Below are 19080 nucleotides of genomic sequence, written 5' to 3'. Positions count from 1 at the left end.
TGCGATTTTTAAAAGTCAAATAATTTTCAAATGAAAAGCTAAATTTAGAAATAAAGAGTACAGCATTAGGAACAAATGCCACTATGGTAAATGAATAAACTAAAGCAGGGATCAGCAAACTGTAAAGTACAGAAAAGTAAATCATTTATTTAGGTTTTGTAGGCTCACCAGTCTTTGTCACGGCAACTCATCTCTGCTATTTTAGCACAAAAGCAACCACAGAGAAAGCATCAAGTATAGCTGTCTCAATGAAAATAGGAGGCAGTCAGGACAGATATAGCCTGTAGGCTACAATGTGACAATCCCTCAACTAAAAAAAGAACTAAATTTTAATCTTTAAACAGGTAAAGTCTGACATAGTATGATACATAATAGCATGCTTTCTTAAATAAAATCAAATACTTTGCAAGTTTATCAGATAAAATGGGATCTCAAGTTTTAAATGTAGCTTTAGCAAGAGAGTCAAAATGTTTAAAACCATCTTCCTCTCCTTAATTATATTTTGAAACAATTTAAATTGCTTCTATTTCTCTGATTATCTTTTGAACACATATGCTAACACCATTGCTTTGACATTATCTAACCACTAAATGGGTAATTTCAGAAGATCTAGCTACTCAGAAATTAAGGTATAAAATGAATAAAACCATCTGGCTTGGAATTTGTATATGATTCTTTTAGTTCAATGACATAACAGCTTTAGAGAATATGGAATTAAGAGGTATCTGATGTAAAAGTAAAAATTTTACAAATAATTTAAAAGTAAAAATAAGGTACAAACTTTCAGTTATAAATGTCACAGAGATAAAATGTACAGCAAGGTACTGTATATTTGAAAGCTGATAAGAGAGTAGATCTCTAAAGTCCTCATCGAAAGAAAAAAATCTGTAACCAGATTTGGTGATGGGTATTAAATAACTGACTGTTTCATTTCACATTACAGTTGACCCTTGAACAGCAGAGACTTTAACTGTGTGGCTTCCCTTATATAATTTTTTCTTCAATAAATATATTGGATTTTTTTTGGCGGGGGGGGGGGGACTAACAGGAATATTAAAAACTCACAGATGAACCACGAAGCCTGGAAAAACTCCAAAAAAGTTAAGAGAAAGTTATGTCATGAATGCATAAAATATTTGTAGACAGTAGCCTAAGCTTACATAGGCATAAGGTGAGTGATATTTAATATAAAACTAATAATGTTAGTTTTCTTACTGTTGCTTGCTCAATGAGTTTTCTTACTGTGTTACAACTCTGCTTTCGTAGAATTACATTACCACACAGTATGTGTCTCTTTCTCTTAATTAGACAAACAGCGTTTCAGTCTATCATCACAGGTAAGTAGTTTCTTTTTAATGAATGTTTCTAATGTCATATGATAAATATGACTGTAATACTACATGCCATGAAGTTTTTATAACCATTCATTCATTAGTGTTTAAATTAGGCTCCCATGAAGTAGTCATATTGCTGCTTCTTCACTATCAATGCATCAATCACTGTATCTGTAAATACAATAAATATCAATCTCCCTTTCACATTATCTTCCCATTTTTGATGTCTAGTGTTAGTAATACATATACCATCTAGAGTTTTGTATCATATAGGAATGACAGACAATTCATTTTGCAAACAGATGGTACAAACTTACAGTATTGATAAGAACAGTACTGTAAATGTATTTTCTTTTTTACTTTACAATATCGTATTGGTTTTGCCATAGGCTTTAGCAATACGTGAACTGTGAACTTCCAGATGTTCAAGCTGGTTTTAGAAAAGGCAGAGGAACCAGAGATCAAATTGCCAACATCCGCTGGATCATGGAAAAAGATACAGAGTTCCAAAAAACCATCTATTTCTGCTTTATTGACTACGCCAAAGCCTTTGACTGTGTGGATCACAATAAACTGTGGAAAATTCTGAAAGAGATGGGAATACCAGACCACCTGACCTGCTTCTTGAGAAACCTGTATGCAGGTCAAGAAGCAACAGTTAAAACTGGACATGGAACAACAGACTGGTTCCAAATAGGAAAAGGAGTATGTAAAGGTTCTATATTGTCACCCTGCTTATTAAACATATATGCAGAATACATCATGAGAAACGCTGGGCTGGAAGAAGCACAAGCTGGAATCAAGATTGCCAGGAGAAATATCAATAACCTCAGATATGCAGATGACACCACCCTTATGGCAGAAAGTGAAGAGATGAAGAGGAGCTAAAAAGCCTCTTGATGAAAGTGAAAGAGGAGAGTGAAAAAGGTGGCTTAAAGCTCAACATTCAGAAAACGAAGATCATGGCATCTGGTCCCATCACTTCACGGCAAATAGATGGGGAAACAGTGTCAGACTTTATTTTGGGGGGCTCCAAAATCACTGCAGATGGTGACTGCAGCCATAAAATTAAAAGACGCTTACTCCTTGGAAGGAAAGTTATGACCAACCTAGATAGCACATTGAAGAGCAGAGATATTACTTTGCCAACTAAGGTCCATCTAGTCAAGGCTATGGTTTTTCCTGTGGTCATGTATGGATGTGAGAGTTGGACTGTGAAGAAAGCTGAGCGCCAAAGAACTGATGCTTTTGAACTGTGATGTTGGAGAAGGCTCTTGAGAGTCCCTTGGACTGCAAGGAGATCCAACCAGTCCATTCTGAAGGAGATCAGCCGTGGGATTTCTTTGGAAGCAATGATGCTAAAGCTGAAACTCTAGTACTCTGGCCACCTCATGAGAAGAGTTGACTCATTGGAAAAAGATTCTGATGCTGGGAGGGATTGGGGGCAGGAGGAGAAGGGGACGACAGAGGATGAGATGGCTGGGTGGCATCACCGACTCGATGGACTTGAGTCTGAGTGAACTCCGGGAGTTGGTGATGGACAGGGAGGCCTGGCGTGCTGCAATTCATGGGGTTGCAAAGAGTTGGACACGACTGAGCGACTGAACTGAACTGAACATGAGTCCGCAACGGGTGTACACGTGTTCCCCATCCTGAACCCCCCTCCCACCTCCCTCCCCATACCATCCCTCTGGGCCATCCCAGTGCACCAGCCCCGAGCCTCCTGTAACATGCATCAAACCTGGACTGGCGATTCGTTTTACATATGATATTATACATGTTTCAATGCCATTCTCCCAAATCATCCCACCCTCGCCCTCTCCCACAGAGTCCATAAGACTGTTCTATACATCTCTGTCTCTTTTGCTGTCTCGCATACAGGGTTATCGTTACCATCTTTCTAAATTCCATATATATATGTTAGCACACTGTACTTTGGTGTTTTTCTTTCTGGCTTACTTCACTCTGTATAATGTATTTTCTTCTCAATGTTTTATTTTTTCTATCTAACTTTATTATAAGAATATGGAATATAATACATATAACATACAAAATACATATTAATGAACTGTTTATGTTAACCCTAAGACTGCCAGTCAACAAGAGGCTATCAGTAGTTAAGTTTTGAAGGAGTCAGAGGTTACAAGTGGATTTTTGACTGTACAGGATCAAAAATGTGCCCTAAATCCCACATTGTTCAAGGGCCATAAACATTTATATACATGTATACACAAATATTGAATTGTTATGTTGTGCACTTGCAACTGTTATATGTCAAGTAAAGCACAATTTCTTTAAAGTGAAAAAGATTTCATTAAAGGCAGTAAAATTTAGTTACATAATAGTTTGAAGCCTCACTAAATTTATTCAGAAAGAACCACCAGATTTGGATACTAGAAAGAAATGTTACAATTTTTTTTACCCAAGAATTAATCAAAAATAAGACCAAAGATAATATAACTGAAATTTAAAAAACAACATAGATGACATAAATGCATATAGCCACTATACATTTATAAAAGATCAAAAACCTAGGTTAACAGTAATTAGCCTATGTGGGCTCTTTTAAGTCATGGTGGCTCATTCTGAGCAACAGGAGACCTTGCCCAGAGGTCCCTGGCTTCGTCACTAGGTAACACTGAGACGACCACTCGCAGTGACAGCACTCACAGACCAGTGGATGCATCATCAGGCCACAGCTTACCCCAGGGTGTTGCCAGCCAGCCTGCCCAGAGTCTCAGAACCTGAGAGAAACCACGGGGAGTCACTTGTCCTACCAGGTCTCGATGTCCTCCCTGCCCCAGAGCTGCTATTCAACTTTGACCTGGGAAAAAAACAAGAGGTAGAAAAATCACGGAAAAGTCCCCAACTGCCTAGGAATTCCAGGCTTCACTACATAAAATATCAGCTTAACAATTCTGATGACTCTCACTGAGATGGACACTTCAGAACAAACAGCAAATCTAACAACTTGTAACCTGGTAACAATCAAACTCCTGTCCGACTTTTTCATGGTTTAGCTGCAAACAAATTGTTTCTTAGATTTTTAAAAGTAATCATACTTTCCTCAGAAGCAGTCAATTGAAAGTCATCATGCATTATCTAGCAATCTTTTTTACCTGTCATCCTTTATAAAGACTAAAACTTTGAAGACTTCATTAATTTCAAATTGAGTTACCTGATTTGGGAATATTAAGGGGGAAAAAACATGATCTGAAAAGGCAGTTCACTCAAAGAGTAAATCTGACTTGGAACCTACCAAATACATATCATACTTCTGGTAACCTATTCTGTTAAGTGATCATTGATTCCTCTGCTACTTTTAATGTGAATATTTTAGTTAAAAATCACTGCTTACATAAAAATTAAAATCAAACTACAAAGTAACCACTGCATTCTATTTTAAGCATCTGGTTTTCTACAATGCTTTTTAACTTGAAGGTTCCCAAAATCAAAACACAGATGGAATATTATACCTTTAAGAATTAAATTATTTATTAAATAGAAAGGACATAATGTCTTACCCATCATTATTGTCAGGTTTACCCAATTCCAATCGGTCTGGCTGTACTGAAAAACCAATCCTGCAAACTCTACCATCCTAGAAGCAAAGAAAATACAACTTTCCCAAGTAAAAATGTGCATTAAAACTTGAGTTTATTCAATGAACAGATTATGTATCTATCACTGTCAATTCAAAAAGCCAAAATATAAGCTCCCTTCCAGAAGGCACTCATCCTGAAGCCAGAAGTATGTTTTATATGCGTTCCCATGAAACCAGTAAAGATAATGTAAAATATCTTAATCTAACAGAATTCAGAGTAAGAAAATAACTGGATATCAGGAACTTCCCCATTCTCTTACTAACTAGTTTCAAGCTCTAGTAAATCATTTACACTTTCTCTGGGCCAGAGAATTTATACAATAAGGAAATGGAACTGGGTGAGCTCTGAAATAACTATCATAAGAAACTGCTCTTTTCCTCGTTCCTTCCAAAAGGAAGACATGGGATGATGCACAGTTGTATTTTGACACTCATCTTCACTTCTCTAACTAACTTAAGAGTAAACAATTTACCTCAAGAAGGAAGGCAGCGTGATTCGGTCCCACCACACACTGTTTAATAGTAGCCTGCTCCAGTACATTCAAAGGGGGGTGGCTGGGGAATAAAAAAAAAACATGCAAGCAAAGTTATTATTTCTCTTTCCTCCAAAGTCATAGTATTTACTAGAAACTATTACATGGTATACACATACACTCATCATATGTGTGGGTGTATGTGTGAGTGTATGTGTATACCATGTAATAAAATCATACGTATGTGTGAGCGTGTGTATGTGTGTGTGTATATATATATAAAATGAAAATTATAACACCCTATCATTATGATGAAAAGCCACAAGGAATTTAAATAAGAAAATTATTTTTTAAATGGCAAATACACCCTTGAGGGTTTTTGCAATTTCAATTAACCAAAGAATTGCTGGCAAAACTCATTTTTAAAAAAACTAATATTTATATATTTTAAAGCAATAATTGAAATACATTATCTATAGTCATTATACCTCTTTGGTATGGCAGAGTTTTTAAAAATCAGTATGAACACAAACTATAATTCAAATGAACTCACTCATAAAAAGCTGACAGCTAGATTAAAATATACTTAATAGCTGCTACCTAAACATGAGTACGTTTTCCTAATTTTTGTTTTTTAAAACAGCTATTCTTTGCAGGAAACACAAAATATTTAAAAACTCTTACCTGTTTAAATTGTATTTGTTCAGTTTCTCTGAAACTTCTCGTAACCTTTAAAAACAAAACAAAGCATGAATAAACAACACATACAGAGCCTCTGTAAACAAAAGAGTTCTCGTGTGTGTGCGTTCAGTCATGTCCGACTCTTTTGTGACCCCATGGACTATAGCCCGCCAGGATCCTCTGTCCATGGGATTTCCCAGGCAATACTGGAGTGGGTTGCCATTTCCTTCTTCAGGGGACCTTCCTGACCCAAGAACCGAACTCACGTCTCTGGGTCTCCTGCATTGGCAACTGGATTCTTTACCATCGCACCACCACAAAAAATTTACTAAGGCAAAAATGATTTGTATATAATCTTTAAGTTCTGTCTCTAAAAAGCCGTAAGTCAACCCTGCAGTTGCCTTCCCTCACCACCTCATTTGTAACTTCAGTCATCATCTTATTTTACAGAAAAGGAACAGGCTTCCAGATTTTAACAAACCAGCAGAACTGGCAACTGAATCAATGCCCAGTGCAAAGCCAATTCTTCAAACACCGTACTACATATGCTGAAAGAGATTCTCGAAGGTACAGGTATACCACGAAGTGAAACTATTTGGAAAGTATGTAACTGTTAAAGAATTTAATATAACAAGGCAGAAGCAATCCAGAAGCCAAACTGACTTAAAGTGAGAATAGTCTCAAAAGTTCTGGAAGAAGGGCCTTGCGACACACGATTGTACAAATTAAAACCTTGGTGCCCAGGTTCGTGTTCTTGTGGAGTTGCAAAAAAAAAAAACAAAACAAAACCTTAGTGACCATATCTGTAAAACAAGGACAACACCTGACATTTTTAAGAGTTATTGAATATGCTTAGAAAAATCTCAAAGGGCTATCTAACAGAGATATTAACTCATCTTATTTATTACCATTTTGCTGTTTCTCTCAAAGAAACAGTCTTGAGTTAATATAAAGAACTGTAATATTCATTTAAATTAGGTACTTCTGTCAACCTAAGGAAGTCATTTTATAATAGAAAGATGTAATCAAATGTAGAGATTTTAAGAGTTCAGTTCTATTAAGTTACCTAAACAAATGCCTGATCTTTGAAAACAGTATTTGTTTTATTATTATTAATAATAACTGAAAAATAATTTTCAGAAATTATTCTTTTAAAAATAAACTGAGAATTTTAGAAAACAGGAAAAGAACAGAACAGTAAATCAACAGGAAATTTCATAAAGTTTGCTTTGTAAAGAGTGACAAAAATACATAAAATCAAATTTCAGTCATTCGTACTAACAACTGATGAAAGTGGTATAGATACTCAAAATTAAACATACTTAAAGCTAGTTTAGGATTTAAAAGCTACCACAAATCATACAATGTGTGGGCAAATAAGCTAATTATCTGATAAGAGATTCTACTACGTACCAACTGTCCTTCAACTTTATCTAGTAAAGTTCTATCCTCTGTTCTTTACGAGGAGCATCTTTGAAACACTAAAATGTGTATAAGCAAATGGTGCTGTGCTAAGCCACTTCAGTCGTGTCCGACTCTTTGCAACCCTATGGACTGGAGCCCCCAGGCTCCTCTGTCCATGGGATTCTCCAGGCAAGAATACTGGAGTGGGTTGCCATGCCCTCCTCTAAGTATAACCAAATGTCCAACACTAAATCATATTCCTAAGCAAAAATAGGGCTTCCCAGGCAGCGCCTGGGAGCTCGCCAGCCAATGCAGAAGACATGAGATGAGGGTTCAATTCCTGGGTTGGGAAGATCCCCTGGAGAAGGAAATGGCAACCACTCCAATATTCCTGCCTGGAGAACTCCATGGACAGAGGAAGCTGGTGGGCTATAGCCCATGGGGTACCAAAGAGTTGGACACAACTGAGTGACTAACACTTTCAAGCAAAAGTAACTTTGGAATGATGTCATACTTAATTTTCACTCCCAAATAGCATCTGATCATCTCTGATTTGGCTCTCAATAAAATAATTTTCATTTTCCTAGTCTTTCATTAACAAAAAATGTTTTCTTCAGTCCTTTGAAGTCAAGCTTTTTTTACCATATCTCAGTCTGGTCATTTACAATGCACATATCTGTGCTCCAAGACAAGAGAAAACGGAAGAGTAACGCACTGTGGAACTCATGAGCTCTGGAAGAAAGCTGACTAGAAAATGGGGAGAAGAAAATAAACTGGGAGGCTCTGTTCTGGGCAGTAACCACAGGCTCGAGGAGACCCGGCAGGGAGGCAGGAGCTCTCTCTCCTCAGCCCACATTCACTTTGAGCCATGTATAAAACTCTTCAGCAGGTAACAGAGCAGAGAGACTGTGAGATAAGGCCAAGGAAGGCTTTACTTCCCAAAAGCCACAGTAGTGACACTGTCAAAAGATACTTGTTCGCCAGCATACAACTAAACCCCTCATTTCCATTCCTTTTTTCTTAGCCCAACACTGTTAGCCAAACTCTCCAGAGTTTTCACAAAGCACAGGGGAGCAAGTGTTCTCAAAACTGGACAACTGAGATTAAGAATTAAATGATGCTTTCACGGCTCCAAATACCACCACAGGTAGTATCTATAAAACTAAAGTAGGGTTTGAGGATATCAAAATGCTAGAAATAAAGAGAAATAAAATAACAATTCAATAACTCAAAAGCAAATTTCACATTAGGAAGGGGATAGAAGAAATGGTTACAGACATAAAACTTTCTATTATCAAAAATCATAGTGGACTCCTAACTGTATCTGAAATGTACACCCATTTGTACTGGAAATGATACCCACTGCTTGACAAGAAATCCAGGCTTTACTCCCAGCTCATCTACCACTAGTAGCCCATTAAGTTTTTGGTCTCATCTATGTGAAGGAAGACTAATCAGTCCTCTCTAGTTCTTTTTAATCTTGAAACTGTTAAGAAGGTATGAAAAGCAAATACATCAGCGGAAGATATTTATGTTAACGTTTATATTGAAACAGTATTTACTGTCATATTCAATTTCATCTTACCCATTTGAAACTTTCATACACAAACTGATTTTACATAGACACTTAAGAATGCGTCTCTAAATATCAAATTTGTTTAATTTCTTAAATTCAATCCCCCAAATTTATAGAAAATATATATCATTTTTCAAAATTTCAAGATAGTTATTTTAACTAAATTGGCCCCATAAACCTTTTTCTACATGGATCCCAGATAACAGTAACAAAGAAATCTTCAAAGCAAAAAAAAACCAAAGTACTAACTACAAAATATGGAATACTTTGTTCCCCTTAATATTACAGAATCCTGGGCAGACATGCAAAACTCAGAATCACTGCAGGCCACTGATCACATTCATTTAAATTTACTAAGTTACTGAATGTTTGTCCAAAATTATCAGGCACTCATCTACATCAAAGGATCCTCGTCCAAAAGCTTACAATGCTTAAAGTTATTAACTGTTCAGTTCAGTTCAGTTCAGTCGTATCTGACTCTGCAACCCCATGGACTGCAGCACACCAGGCCTCCCTGTCCATCACCAATTCCTGGAGTTTACCCAAATCATGTCCACTGAGTCAGTGATGCCATCCAATCATCTCATCCTCTGTCCTCCCCTTCTCCTCCTGCCCTCAATCTTTCCCGGCATCAGGGTCTTTTCAAATGAGTCAGCTCTTCACATGAGGTGGCCAAAGTACTGGAGTTTCAGCTTCAACATCAGTCCTTCCAATGAACACCCAGCATTGATCTCCTTTAGGATGGACTCCTTGCAGTCAAAAGGACTCTCAAGAGTCCTCCAACACCACAGTTCAAAAGCATCAATTCTTTGGCGCTCAGCTTTCTTCACAGTCCAACTCTCACATCCATACACGACGACTGGAAAAACCATAGCTTTGACTAGATGGACCTTTGTTGGCAAAGTAATGCCTCTGCTTTTTAATATGCTATCTAGGTTGGTCATAACTTTTCTTCCAAGGAGCAAGAGTCTTTCAATTTCATGGCTGCAATCACCATCTGCAGTGATTTTGGAGCCCCCAAAAATAAAGTCTGCCACTGTTTCCCCATCTATTTGCCATGAAATGATGGGACCAGATGCCATGATCTTCGTTTTCTGAATGTTGAGCTTTAAGCCAACTTTTTCACTCTCCTCTTTCACTTTCATCAAGAGGCTTTTTAGTTCTTCACTTTCTGCCATAAGGGTGGTGTCATCTGCATATCTGAGGTTATTGATATTTCTCCTGGCAATCTTGATTCCAGCTTGTGTTTCCTCCAGCCCAGCGTTTCTCATGATGTACTCTGCATATAAGTTAAATAAGCAGGGTGACAATATAGAGCCTTTACATACTCCTTTTCCTATTTGGAACCAGTCTGTTGTTCCATGTCCAGTTCTAACTGTTGCTTCTTGACCTGCATACAGGTCTCTCAAGAGGCAGGTCAGGTGATCTGGTATTCCCATCTCTTTCCGAATTTTCCACAGTTTATTGTGATCCACACAGTCAAAGGCTTTGGCATAGTCAATAAAGCAGAAATAGATGTTTTTCTGGAACTCTCTTGCTTTTTCCATGATCCAGCGGATGTTGGCAATTTGATCTCTGGTTCCTCTGCCTTTTCTAAAACCAGCTTGAACATCTGGAAGTTCACGGTTCACATATTGCTGAAGCCTGGCTTGGAGAATTTTGAGCATTACTTTACTAGCGTGTGAAATGAATGCAACTGTGCAGTAGTTTGTGCATTCTTTGGCATTGCCTTTCTTTGGGACTGGAATGAAAACTGACCTTTTCCAGTCCTGTGGCCACTGCTGAGTTTTCCAAATTTGCTGGCATATTGAGTGCAGCACTTTCATGGCATCATCTTTCAGGATCTGAAACAGCTCAACTGGAATTCCATCACCTCCACTAGCTTTGTTCATAGTGATGCTTTCTAAGGCCCACTTGACTTCACATTCCAGGATGTCTGGCTCTAGGTGAATAATCACACCATCATGATTATCTGGGTCAGAAGATCTTTTTTTGTACAGTTCTGTGTATTCTTGCCACCTCTTCTTAATATCTTCTGCTTCTGTTAGGTCCATACCATTTCTGTCCTTTATCGAGCCCATCTTTGCCTGAAATGTTCCCTTGGTAACTCTAATTTTCTTGAAGAGATCTCTTGTCTTTCCCATTCTATTGTTTCCTCTATTTCTTTGCATTTCTGTATTTCTTCCCATTGTAATATTAACACAAGTTTTCTGTTTTTAAAAGAAAAGATAAGCCACCCTGGTGGTGGTAGTGTAGTTGCTAAGTCAAGTATGACTCTTGCAACCCCATGGACTGTATGTAGCCCACCAGGTTCCCCTGTCCATGGGATTTCCCAGTCAAGAATACTAGAGCAGGTTGCCATTTCCTTCTCCAAGGATTCTTCTGAATCCAGGGATCAAAACCACATCTCCTGCACTGCAGGCAATCTCCTGCATTGCAGGCAGATTCTTTACCACTAAGCCACCAGGGAAGGCCACCTTAGAGCTCACCAGGCAGATTCTTTACTGCTAAGCCACCAGGGAAGGTCACCTTAGAGCTTACCAACTTCCATTTCAGAATAAATCTTTACATGTGATTGTGATGGGAAACAAGTTTAAGAACACAGCATAACATTACAAAATAACCTCATAACTCAGCATTTAATCTCATTTGGAGACAGGCAGGAAAGTCTTTGTGAGGTGGCTGTAACACACAATGGATAGGTTAGCAGTATGTTTCTGACAATCCTTAGTACTCCAACACCAAAGATTTATTCTGTATTCCGAATCAATAATCTATTCTATTCCTTCAGATTTATAGACAGATTTACAGAACCACAGGCTGGAAAATTTTCAAGCACCAAGGTAAGGTAACAGCAAACCAGTATTAAAAGAGAAATAAGTATAACAGTACCTGCTAGAAAGTAACATATTTCATAGCTGACCTTGAAATTCCCTACAATTTCAGTCTCATCTCCCCTAAATTTAACATTATAACTTCTACAACCCACAGCTGACAGTAGCACTTAATGTAGGGTCTTCAGTTTTATAATTCTCTGCCCTAATCCTGAATCCCCTGCCACCTGTTCAATAAACACATCCCCCAAATGAATGAAACCTGCTAGATTCCTAGTTACATTTCTAAATGTAAAAAATTTAGGTGTGTCTGGACCCCTAAAAGGCTCCAATTTTCCAGCATGTATTTCCCTTAGTCCACCTTCTACAAGATGATGTTCTTTACCTGGACCTGTAAGACCAGGGATACCTATCCATGTTTCACGTTTATCAGTACTCACTTTAGTGGTGGAAAGTGGCCTAATTCTTCTGCCACCCATACATTTCCTCTGGTCTAGCTCTTATTTCTTCAGGCCCAGCTCAAACACTACCTCCTCTCCGTGAAGTTTTCTAGTGGCTCTAATTTTCCTCCCAGATAAACCTACAGCTTCTTCCTCATACAGGACCCTTTAATGGTCTATTTGACATTCTACAGTCATTTATGTTTCCATCTAAACTGGCTTCAGACTTTAAGCAAAGAAGAGATAAAACTTACCAAGTATATTTCCCCACTCTTCCATTTCTTTCCAACAGTGAAAATGTACAATAAAACTTGTTACAATACATTTCAGGAGCAGAAAAGATTCCTGATCTTAAACTAAACAAAACTACTCCTCAGGTCTTCTACCTCAAATTGAAGTTTAGAACAAGCAAGAAAAGTGTGAATGAATATACAGATTTTTTTTAGGAAGGTTGCCCATATTAACTCATTAACAGACCAGTTAACACAGTGAAAACATCTGATAATTCATCAGTTACCCAATAATCATATTAGCAAACTACCTTTAAAGTGATCTCACTCCACTCTCTAGATATCCATTCATGGAAATAAAACTTTTACCTATCCATATAATTTTATTTTGGAATATAGGGTTTAATAATCCATATGAAGAAACAACAGTAAATCAGTGAAAGGCTACTTACAACACTAAATCATAAGATTCCTACAGAAAATGTCTTAAAGAATACCTGTCATCCACGTCAGAGAAGGCAGATACTGCCAAAACTTAAATGCACCCAGATAAGCTTTTTGTAGAAAAATAAATACTGTAGGAATATTTCTGGCATTTCTCCAAAAGCAAACTCTCTAAAGCTTAAAATTCAAGAGGCAATCAAAGCGCACTTTTTTTTTTCTTTTGCAGCAATGGCTGTATTACCAGATTGATGGCAGAGAGAGGAGTCAAACCCTCCTCCTACCACAGAACATGGTCTTTGCACTGTATCATCACACACTTTCCTGAGTATTGGGAGTCCCTCCACAACACAGTTATTTTATACAACTATTGCACCACACCATATACACTGCCACCTGTGAAATGCTTCCTTGCATGCCAACTGTTCACATTATCAATAATAATAATAAATTCAAGCTATTATATGGTGGTGCTGCCTGGCAGCAGGACTGTAACTGGGAAAAAAGAATATACTTTCGGCAAAGGTGCAGGGAGCATTTTGAGACGGTCATTTATTTGTGCCAGCATTTAGTAAGTACATTCCCACCCCCAACCGAAGGCCTGGAGTTAGCTTCTTCAATCCTGTACAGTGGGTATCCCAATCCCAAGTCCCTTTTCACACAGTCCTGGAGCAGGCCACTGCTCAAGGGGAGCCCCTTCAGGGAGTTTTGGGTGTCAAGACTGAAGGGATAACCAAGTCTCCTCCTCCTGCTGCACTGTGGATTTGTTTATGGGTGAAGGAGATGAAGTCTTTCAGCCTACCTGCTCACTGTGTTGTGACTTAAAATATTCGGAGCTACCTTGACCTGTGGGCCTCAGAACAGCTTAGCAGAATTAGGGTTGCTTTGGCCCAAACAAGCAGGAAGATCCCCTGGAGAAGGAAATGGCAACCCACTTCAGTATTCTTGCCTGGAGAATCCCATGGATTGAGAAGCCTGCTAGGCTACAGTCCATGGGGTTGCAGAGTTGGACACGACTGAGCGACTTCACTTCACTTGGCCCAAACAAGAAGCACCAGCACTTAGGGGTGATTCCCTTCATCTCTGTGATTATGAAAGACTCTCTTGCTGTATGTCTGAAATGTGACTTCAAGACATTCAATTTTCAGATACAGTTTTTAAAAATTCATTCTGTACTGCTTCTATCTGAATTTAACCCTGATCATGCATTCCTAGCTTCAGAATTTCTCAGGAATTGGGGGTGGGGAGGGGGGAGGGGTGGATAATGAGAGAAGCAGTACAGGTATTTAGACAATACATACATAGAAGAAAAAAATCACTACACCAAAACTCAACAAGTGATGGTTTCTAAAAGGTTGGTTACAATGGAGGGTCTGAAACACTATTTATGAACTCTTAATACTGTTAAAACTAAAACCCAGGGGCTTCCTGGTGGCTCAATGGTAAAGAACCCACTTGCCAATGCGGGGGACACGGGTTCCATCCCTGATCTGGGAATATCCCACATGCTGCAGAGCAATTAAGCCCGCGAGCCACAACTACTGAAGCCAGCACCCTAGAGCCCATGCTCCACAACAAGAGAAGCTAATATAACGAGAAGCCCACGCACTGCAACTAGAGAAAAGCCCGGGCAGCAACAAAGACCCAGCAGAGCCAAAAATCAGTTAATCAACTAATTTTTAAAAATCCACTGGTCTATTGTGCACTCAGAATAAATGTGTCCATGCATGATTCTCTAGATATAAAATAACATGGTAATGCAGCATAAAGCATATGAAAAATGTAACCCTGCCTCCATGCATTAAACTTCTCATGAGTACTAAAGACTTATTTCAACAGGGGAAGGCGAGGCAGTAGAGGCAAGGATCAGAAAGAACTTCTAAGATTTACATGCAAAAGCTATAGTCAATCAGTAAAAGGGGTGGGGAGGGGGAAGGCTTTAAGTCTAAGTCACAAACTGCCAGCCTACAGGTGTAAACATGATGTTGAATCACATGGCCGTTTAAATTTTTAAAAGACTCTTAAAGAACTTGGCCAACATGTAAAACTGGAAAATTTCAGACAGGTACTCAGATTTCTAGCTTCTCTTGAAAAATGAGATCTAACAACCAAGCTCCTATTGACTAGTGGTGACAAGAGGTGCCCTTACCTGCCTAGCACCTGGAGGCGTTTACATGTGAGACCACTGACACAGAAGATTATTCCTCCCACCCTCTAAAAGAGGGTATTTCCTCGGGAAGAGTACTCTGTTCAGTTTTATAATGCAAATCTCAGCTTGTACTTTGATCCATAATATATCTTTGCTTAGACATAAGTCTTAGCCACGTTTTCTTCAGATCTGAGTTGACTTTTCTCTCTTTTTTGCCGACCAAAGAAAATGGTGCCAGACAGCAAACACCTAACTTTTTTTTTTAATTTGGCTGCACCAGGTCTTAGTTGTGGCACATGGGATCTAGTTCCCTGACCAGGGATTGAACCCAGGCTCCCTGCACCGGGAGCAGTCTTAGCCGCTAGACCACCAGGGAAGTCCCCTGACTTTTAAAAGACTACAAATCACCCAAATGATGGCTTTTATAGAGGGGGGAAAAAAACCCTTCTGTCAGCTCCCGAGTAACCAGTTATAGGTAGGATTTCTATACACTTTGTGCTTATGGAGAAAACGAATGCCTGTTTATATAATGTGTTCATTTTACCTTAAATAAATAAACACAAGATATTCAGCCTCAAGATACATTCAAGACCAAAAAAAAAGTTTCCAAATACAGAAAATGATACAAATTTTAAGTGGGAAATTTAATTCTTACTCCTAAAATGGTTCTCAGTTGAAACAGCTCAAACATTTCTATACAACTAAGATGAGAAAAACCCACGTTATAGAAATACTCTGCAACTACAACAAAGAAAAAGACATTATACTTACAAATAATTTCTTCCCTTAACATAGGAAAATATTCTAGTTAGAAATTCCTATATAATGCCATAAATAACATTTTTCATAACAAAACGAAAAGGAGACCAAAATCCCAAAGTTTTTACTGTGCCATTCAAAAGATAAACACATCTCTGAGAAACTAGCACAAGAAAGTGAGTCATTTTCCTTTAAAGCAAAACCATCCACTTTATTTTCAGCTCCATTCAAAACAGGAAAAGGGAAATACACATGCCAAATGGACAAGAAATTTGGTAGGAAAAGATAAAGATTTGGCCTTTACACATTAATTCTTCTTTATAATTTCCTGTGTCTTTGTCTCACCTAATATCAATTTCTTAACAGTAAGACTATATATACATACAAGAGTCAAACTTGTGTTAACTTGCATGCTAACAGAGTAAGAAGACTTCTTTAGTGCTTCCGTTCCAAAAATGTAGCATCCAGCCAAAATTTTAAGAGAAAAGTCTTGGTTTTTCTTCACCCTTAGGCCATATCCACATTCTGAATAACTGCAACATCATTCAATAAAGTATCTGCCAAATGCATATAATGTATTCGAACTGTTACAAACCCCATTTTAACTCCACATACAAATCAAACGTCTCATGAGAAACTAATGCACTTCATAATATAAACACTGCTGTTCAGCAAGGTACTCAGTTTTTTAAATAGAGCTATATACCTATGATTAAATCTGATTTTTTCACAAAACAAGACTATCAGGAGGTTAGGTTCCTGACCAAGGATCCTGATGCCATTAGACTCAGGAAAGCTTCTTTAAATAACAGATAATGGGATGGCTTCTTGTTTGCCCTTTTAGTGAAATAGTAGTTTTACTGCCTCTGAAACGGTCACTGGACATTCTTGAGCTGCCATTCCGTCTGCTCCAGGAGCCATCCTGCAGTCCTGAGGGGCAGCATGGTGGTAGGGAAAGAAGGGGCTGTCAAACAAATCAACCTGGGTTCAATTCCATCTCTTCCATTAACTGGTTCTGCAACCTTGGGCAAGTTTACTTTAACCTCCCAGAGCATGGAAGGTTTCTTGCTCTGTTAAATGAAGATCAGCCACTTGTTTGGTAGTGCTGCTGTAAGGATTAAAGGTAATTTTGTAATGTACTCTGGAAAGAGCCAAGCACTTAAATGCTCAATAAATGGCAGCCATTATCATTATCACTGAAATATATTTTTCACCCTTGGATAGCTTGCTCTATAGATTGCTGTTTCAAATCAGCCAACTTCTAGCTTGAACCGGTTGCCAAATTAAACAAGGCCCAATTTGAATCTGGAGATCTGGTAGGAACCCGAAGAACCAGGGAATGACAACTAAGTCTGGGAATTCCTGGAATCAGAAATCTGTAGGCACACTAACTCTTTGTGTCCTGTGCCTGGGCTTTTATTTCACAACAGTAAGAGATTCGTTCTCTTCTCTCCCCTACTACTTCCAGTCTCATCTCCTAACACTTCCAGAGCACTGCATACTCCAGATATCACTATGCTCTCCCAAGTTCTTAACCAGATTATATTCACAAACTACTCTATTTTTCTCTTTCCTTTTGGCACTCTGTGTAGCTTATGAGAGTTCCCCGACCAGAGAGAGAACCCAGGCCACAACTGCGGAAGCACAGAATCCCAACCACTAAACCACCAGGGAGCTCCTTACTTTATTTTATTTGTACTCACCCATTCCTTCAGTCTAGAATAAACTATACTCTATTGCCCTCTACACATCTATAGATACTAATCCCTCAAGGGGTGGCTGAAAGAACCTATGGGAAACCTTAACTCATCTTTCACTCCAAGCTATACTAGGTATTCTTCTGACCCCCTGTGGCATACTTCCTCCACTGTACTTATACTGTATAACTACTTGTTTGGTGAAATATCTCTTTCCCAGCCTATGTGTTATGTGCAGAATACATCATGAAAAATGCTGGACTGGATGAAGCACAAGCTGGAATCAAGATTGCCGGGAGAAATATCAATAACCTCAGATATGCAGATGACACCACCCTTATGGCAGAAAGCGAAGAAGAACTAAAGAACCTCTTGATGAAAGTGAAAGAGGTGAAAAACTTGGCTTAAAACTCAATATTCCGAAAACTAAGATCATGGCATCTGGTCCCATCATTTCACGGCAAATAGATGGGGAAACAATAGAAACAGTGACACACTTTATTTTCGGGGGCTCCAGAATCACTGAAGATGGTGACTGCAGCCATGAAATTAAAAGACACTTGCTCCTTGGAAGAAAAGTTATGACCAACTTAGACAGCATATTAAAAAGTAGAGACATTACTACGCAGACGAAGGTCTGTCTAGTCAAAGCTATGGTTTTTCCCCTAGTCATGCATGGATAGGAGAGTTGGACTACAAAGAAAGCTGAGCACCAAAGAATTGATGCTTTTGAACTCTGGTGTTGGAAAAGACTCTTGAGAGTCCCTTGAACTGCAAGCAATTCCAACCAGTCCATCCTAAAGGAAATCAGTCCTGAATACTCATTGGAAGGACTGATGTTGAAGCTGAAACTCCAATACTTTGGCCACCTGATGTGAAGAGCTGACTTTCTTGGAAAGACCCTGATGCTGGGAAAAGATTGAAGGCGGGAGGAGAAGGGGACGACAGAGGATGAGATGGTTGGATGGCATCATGGACTCAATGGACATGAGTTTGAGTAAGCTCCAGGAGTTGGTGATGGACAGGGAAGCCTGGCATGCTGCAGTCCATGGGGTCACAGAGTCGGACACAACTGAGCGACTGAACTGAACTGAACAGCCTGTTGCGTTAGTCACTCAGTCGTGTCTGACTCTTTTCGACCCCATGGACTGCAGCTCGCCAGGCTCCTCTGTCCGTGGAATTCTCCAGGCAAGAACACTGGAGTGGACTGCCATTTCCTTCTCCAAGCCTGAAACTCTACAAAGGTAAGAATCATGTTTCCACTGATTTCTAAACCCTCAGCACCCAACACACAGTAAAACCCTTCTGTGCGCTGATGGATGGGTTGCTGAACAAATGAGTAGACGTTCATATCCCTGCGCTAAGTCCTACGCTGACTCAAAATGGTGAATTCATAGCTTTTAAAATTCTTTTCATAGTCGTTCTTCAAAGATTTTAGCTTTTCTGCTATGAGAACAA

General features: G+C 38.8%; 1 protein-coding gene across 1 annotated transcript in view; it reads right to left on the bottom strand.

Moving 5' to 3' along the window:
- The window catches only part of UBR5 (ubiquitin protein ligase E3 component n-recognin 5), a 138693-nt gene that overhangs the window by 87746 nt on the left and 31867 nt on the right, over positions 1-19080 (bottom strand). Inside the window, exons 2-5 of the mRNA XM_052651971.1 lie at positions 6096-6140; positions 5412-5493; positions 4859-4935; positions 4039-4158 (exon numbers count right to left, since the gene is read on the bottom strand). Coding sequence (XP_052507931.1) covers positions 4039-4158; positions 4859-4935; positions 5412-5493; positions 6096-6140 — 324 coding nt within the window. The remainder of the gene's footprint in view (positions 1-4038; positions 4159-4858; positions 4936-5411; positions 5494-6095; positions 6141-19080) is intronic.

The sequence above is a fragment of the Budorcas taxicolor genome, chromosome 14 (assembly GCF_023091745.1).
Source record: "Budorcas taxicolor isolate Tak-1 chromosome 14, Takin1.1, whole genome shotgun sequence".
In the NCBI taxonomy this organism is placed as follows: Eukaryota; Metazoa; Chordata; class Mammalia; order Artiodactyla; family Bovidae; genus Budorcas; species Budorcas taxicolor.
This window is presented reverse-complemented; position numbering and strand designations above follow the sequence as displayed.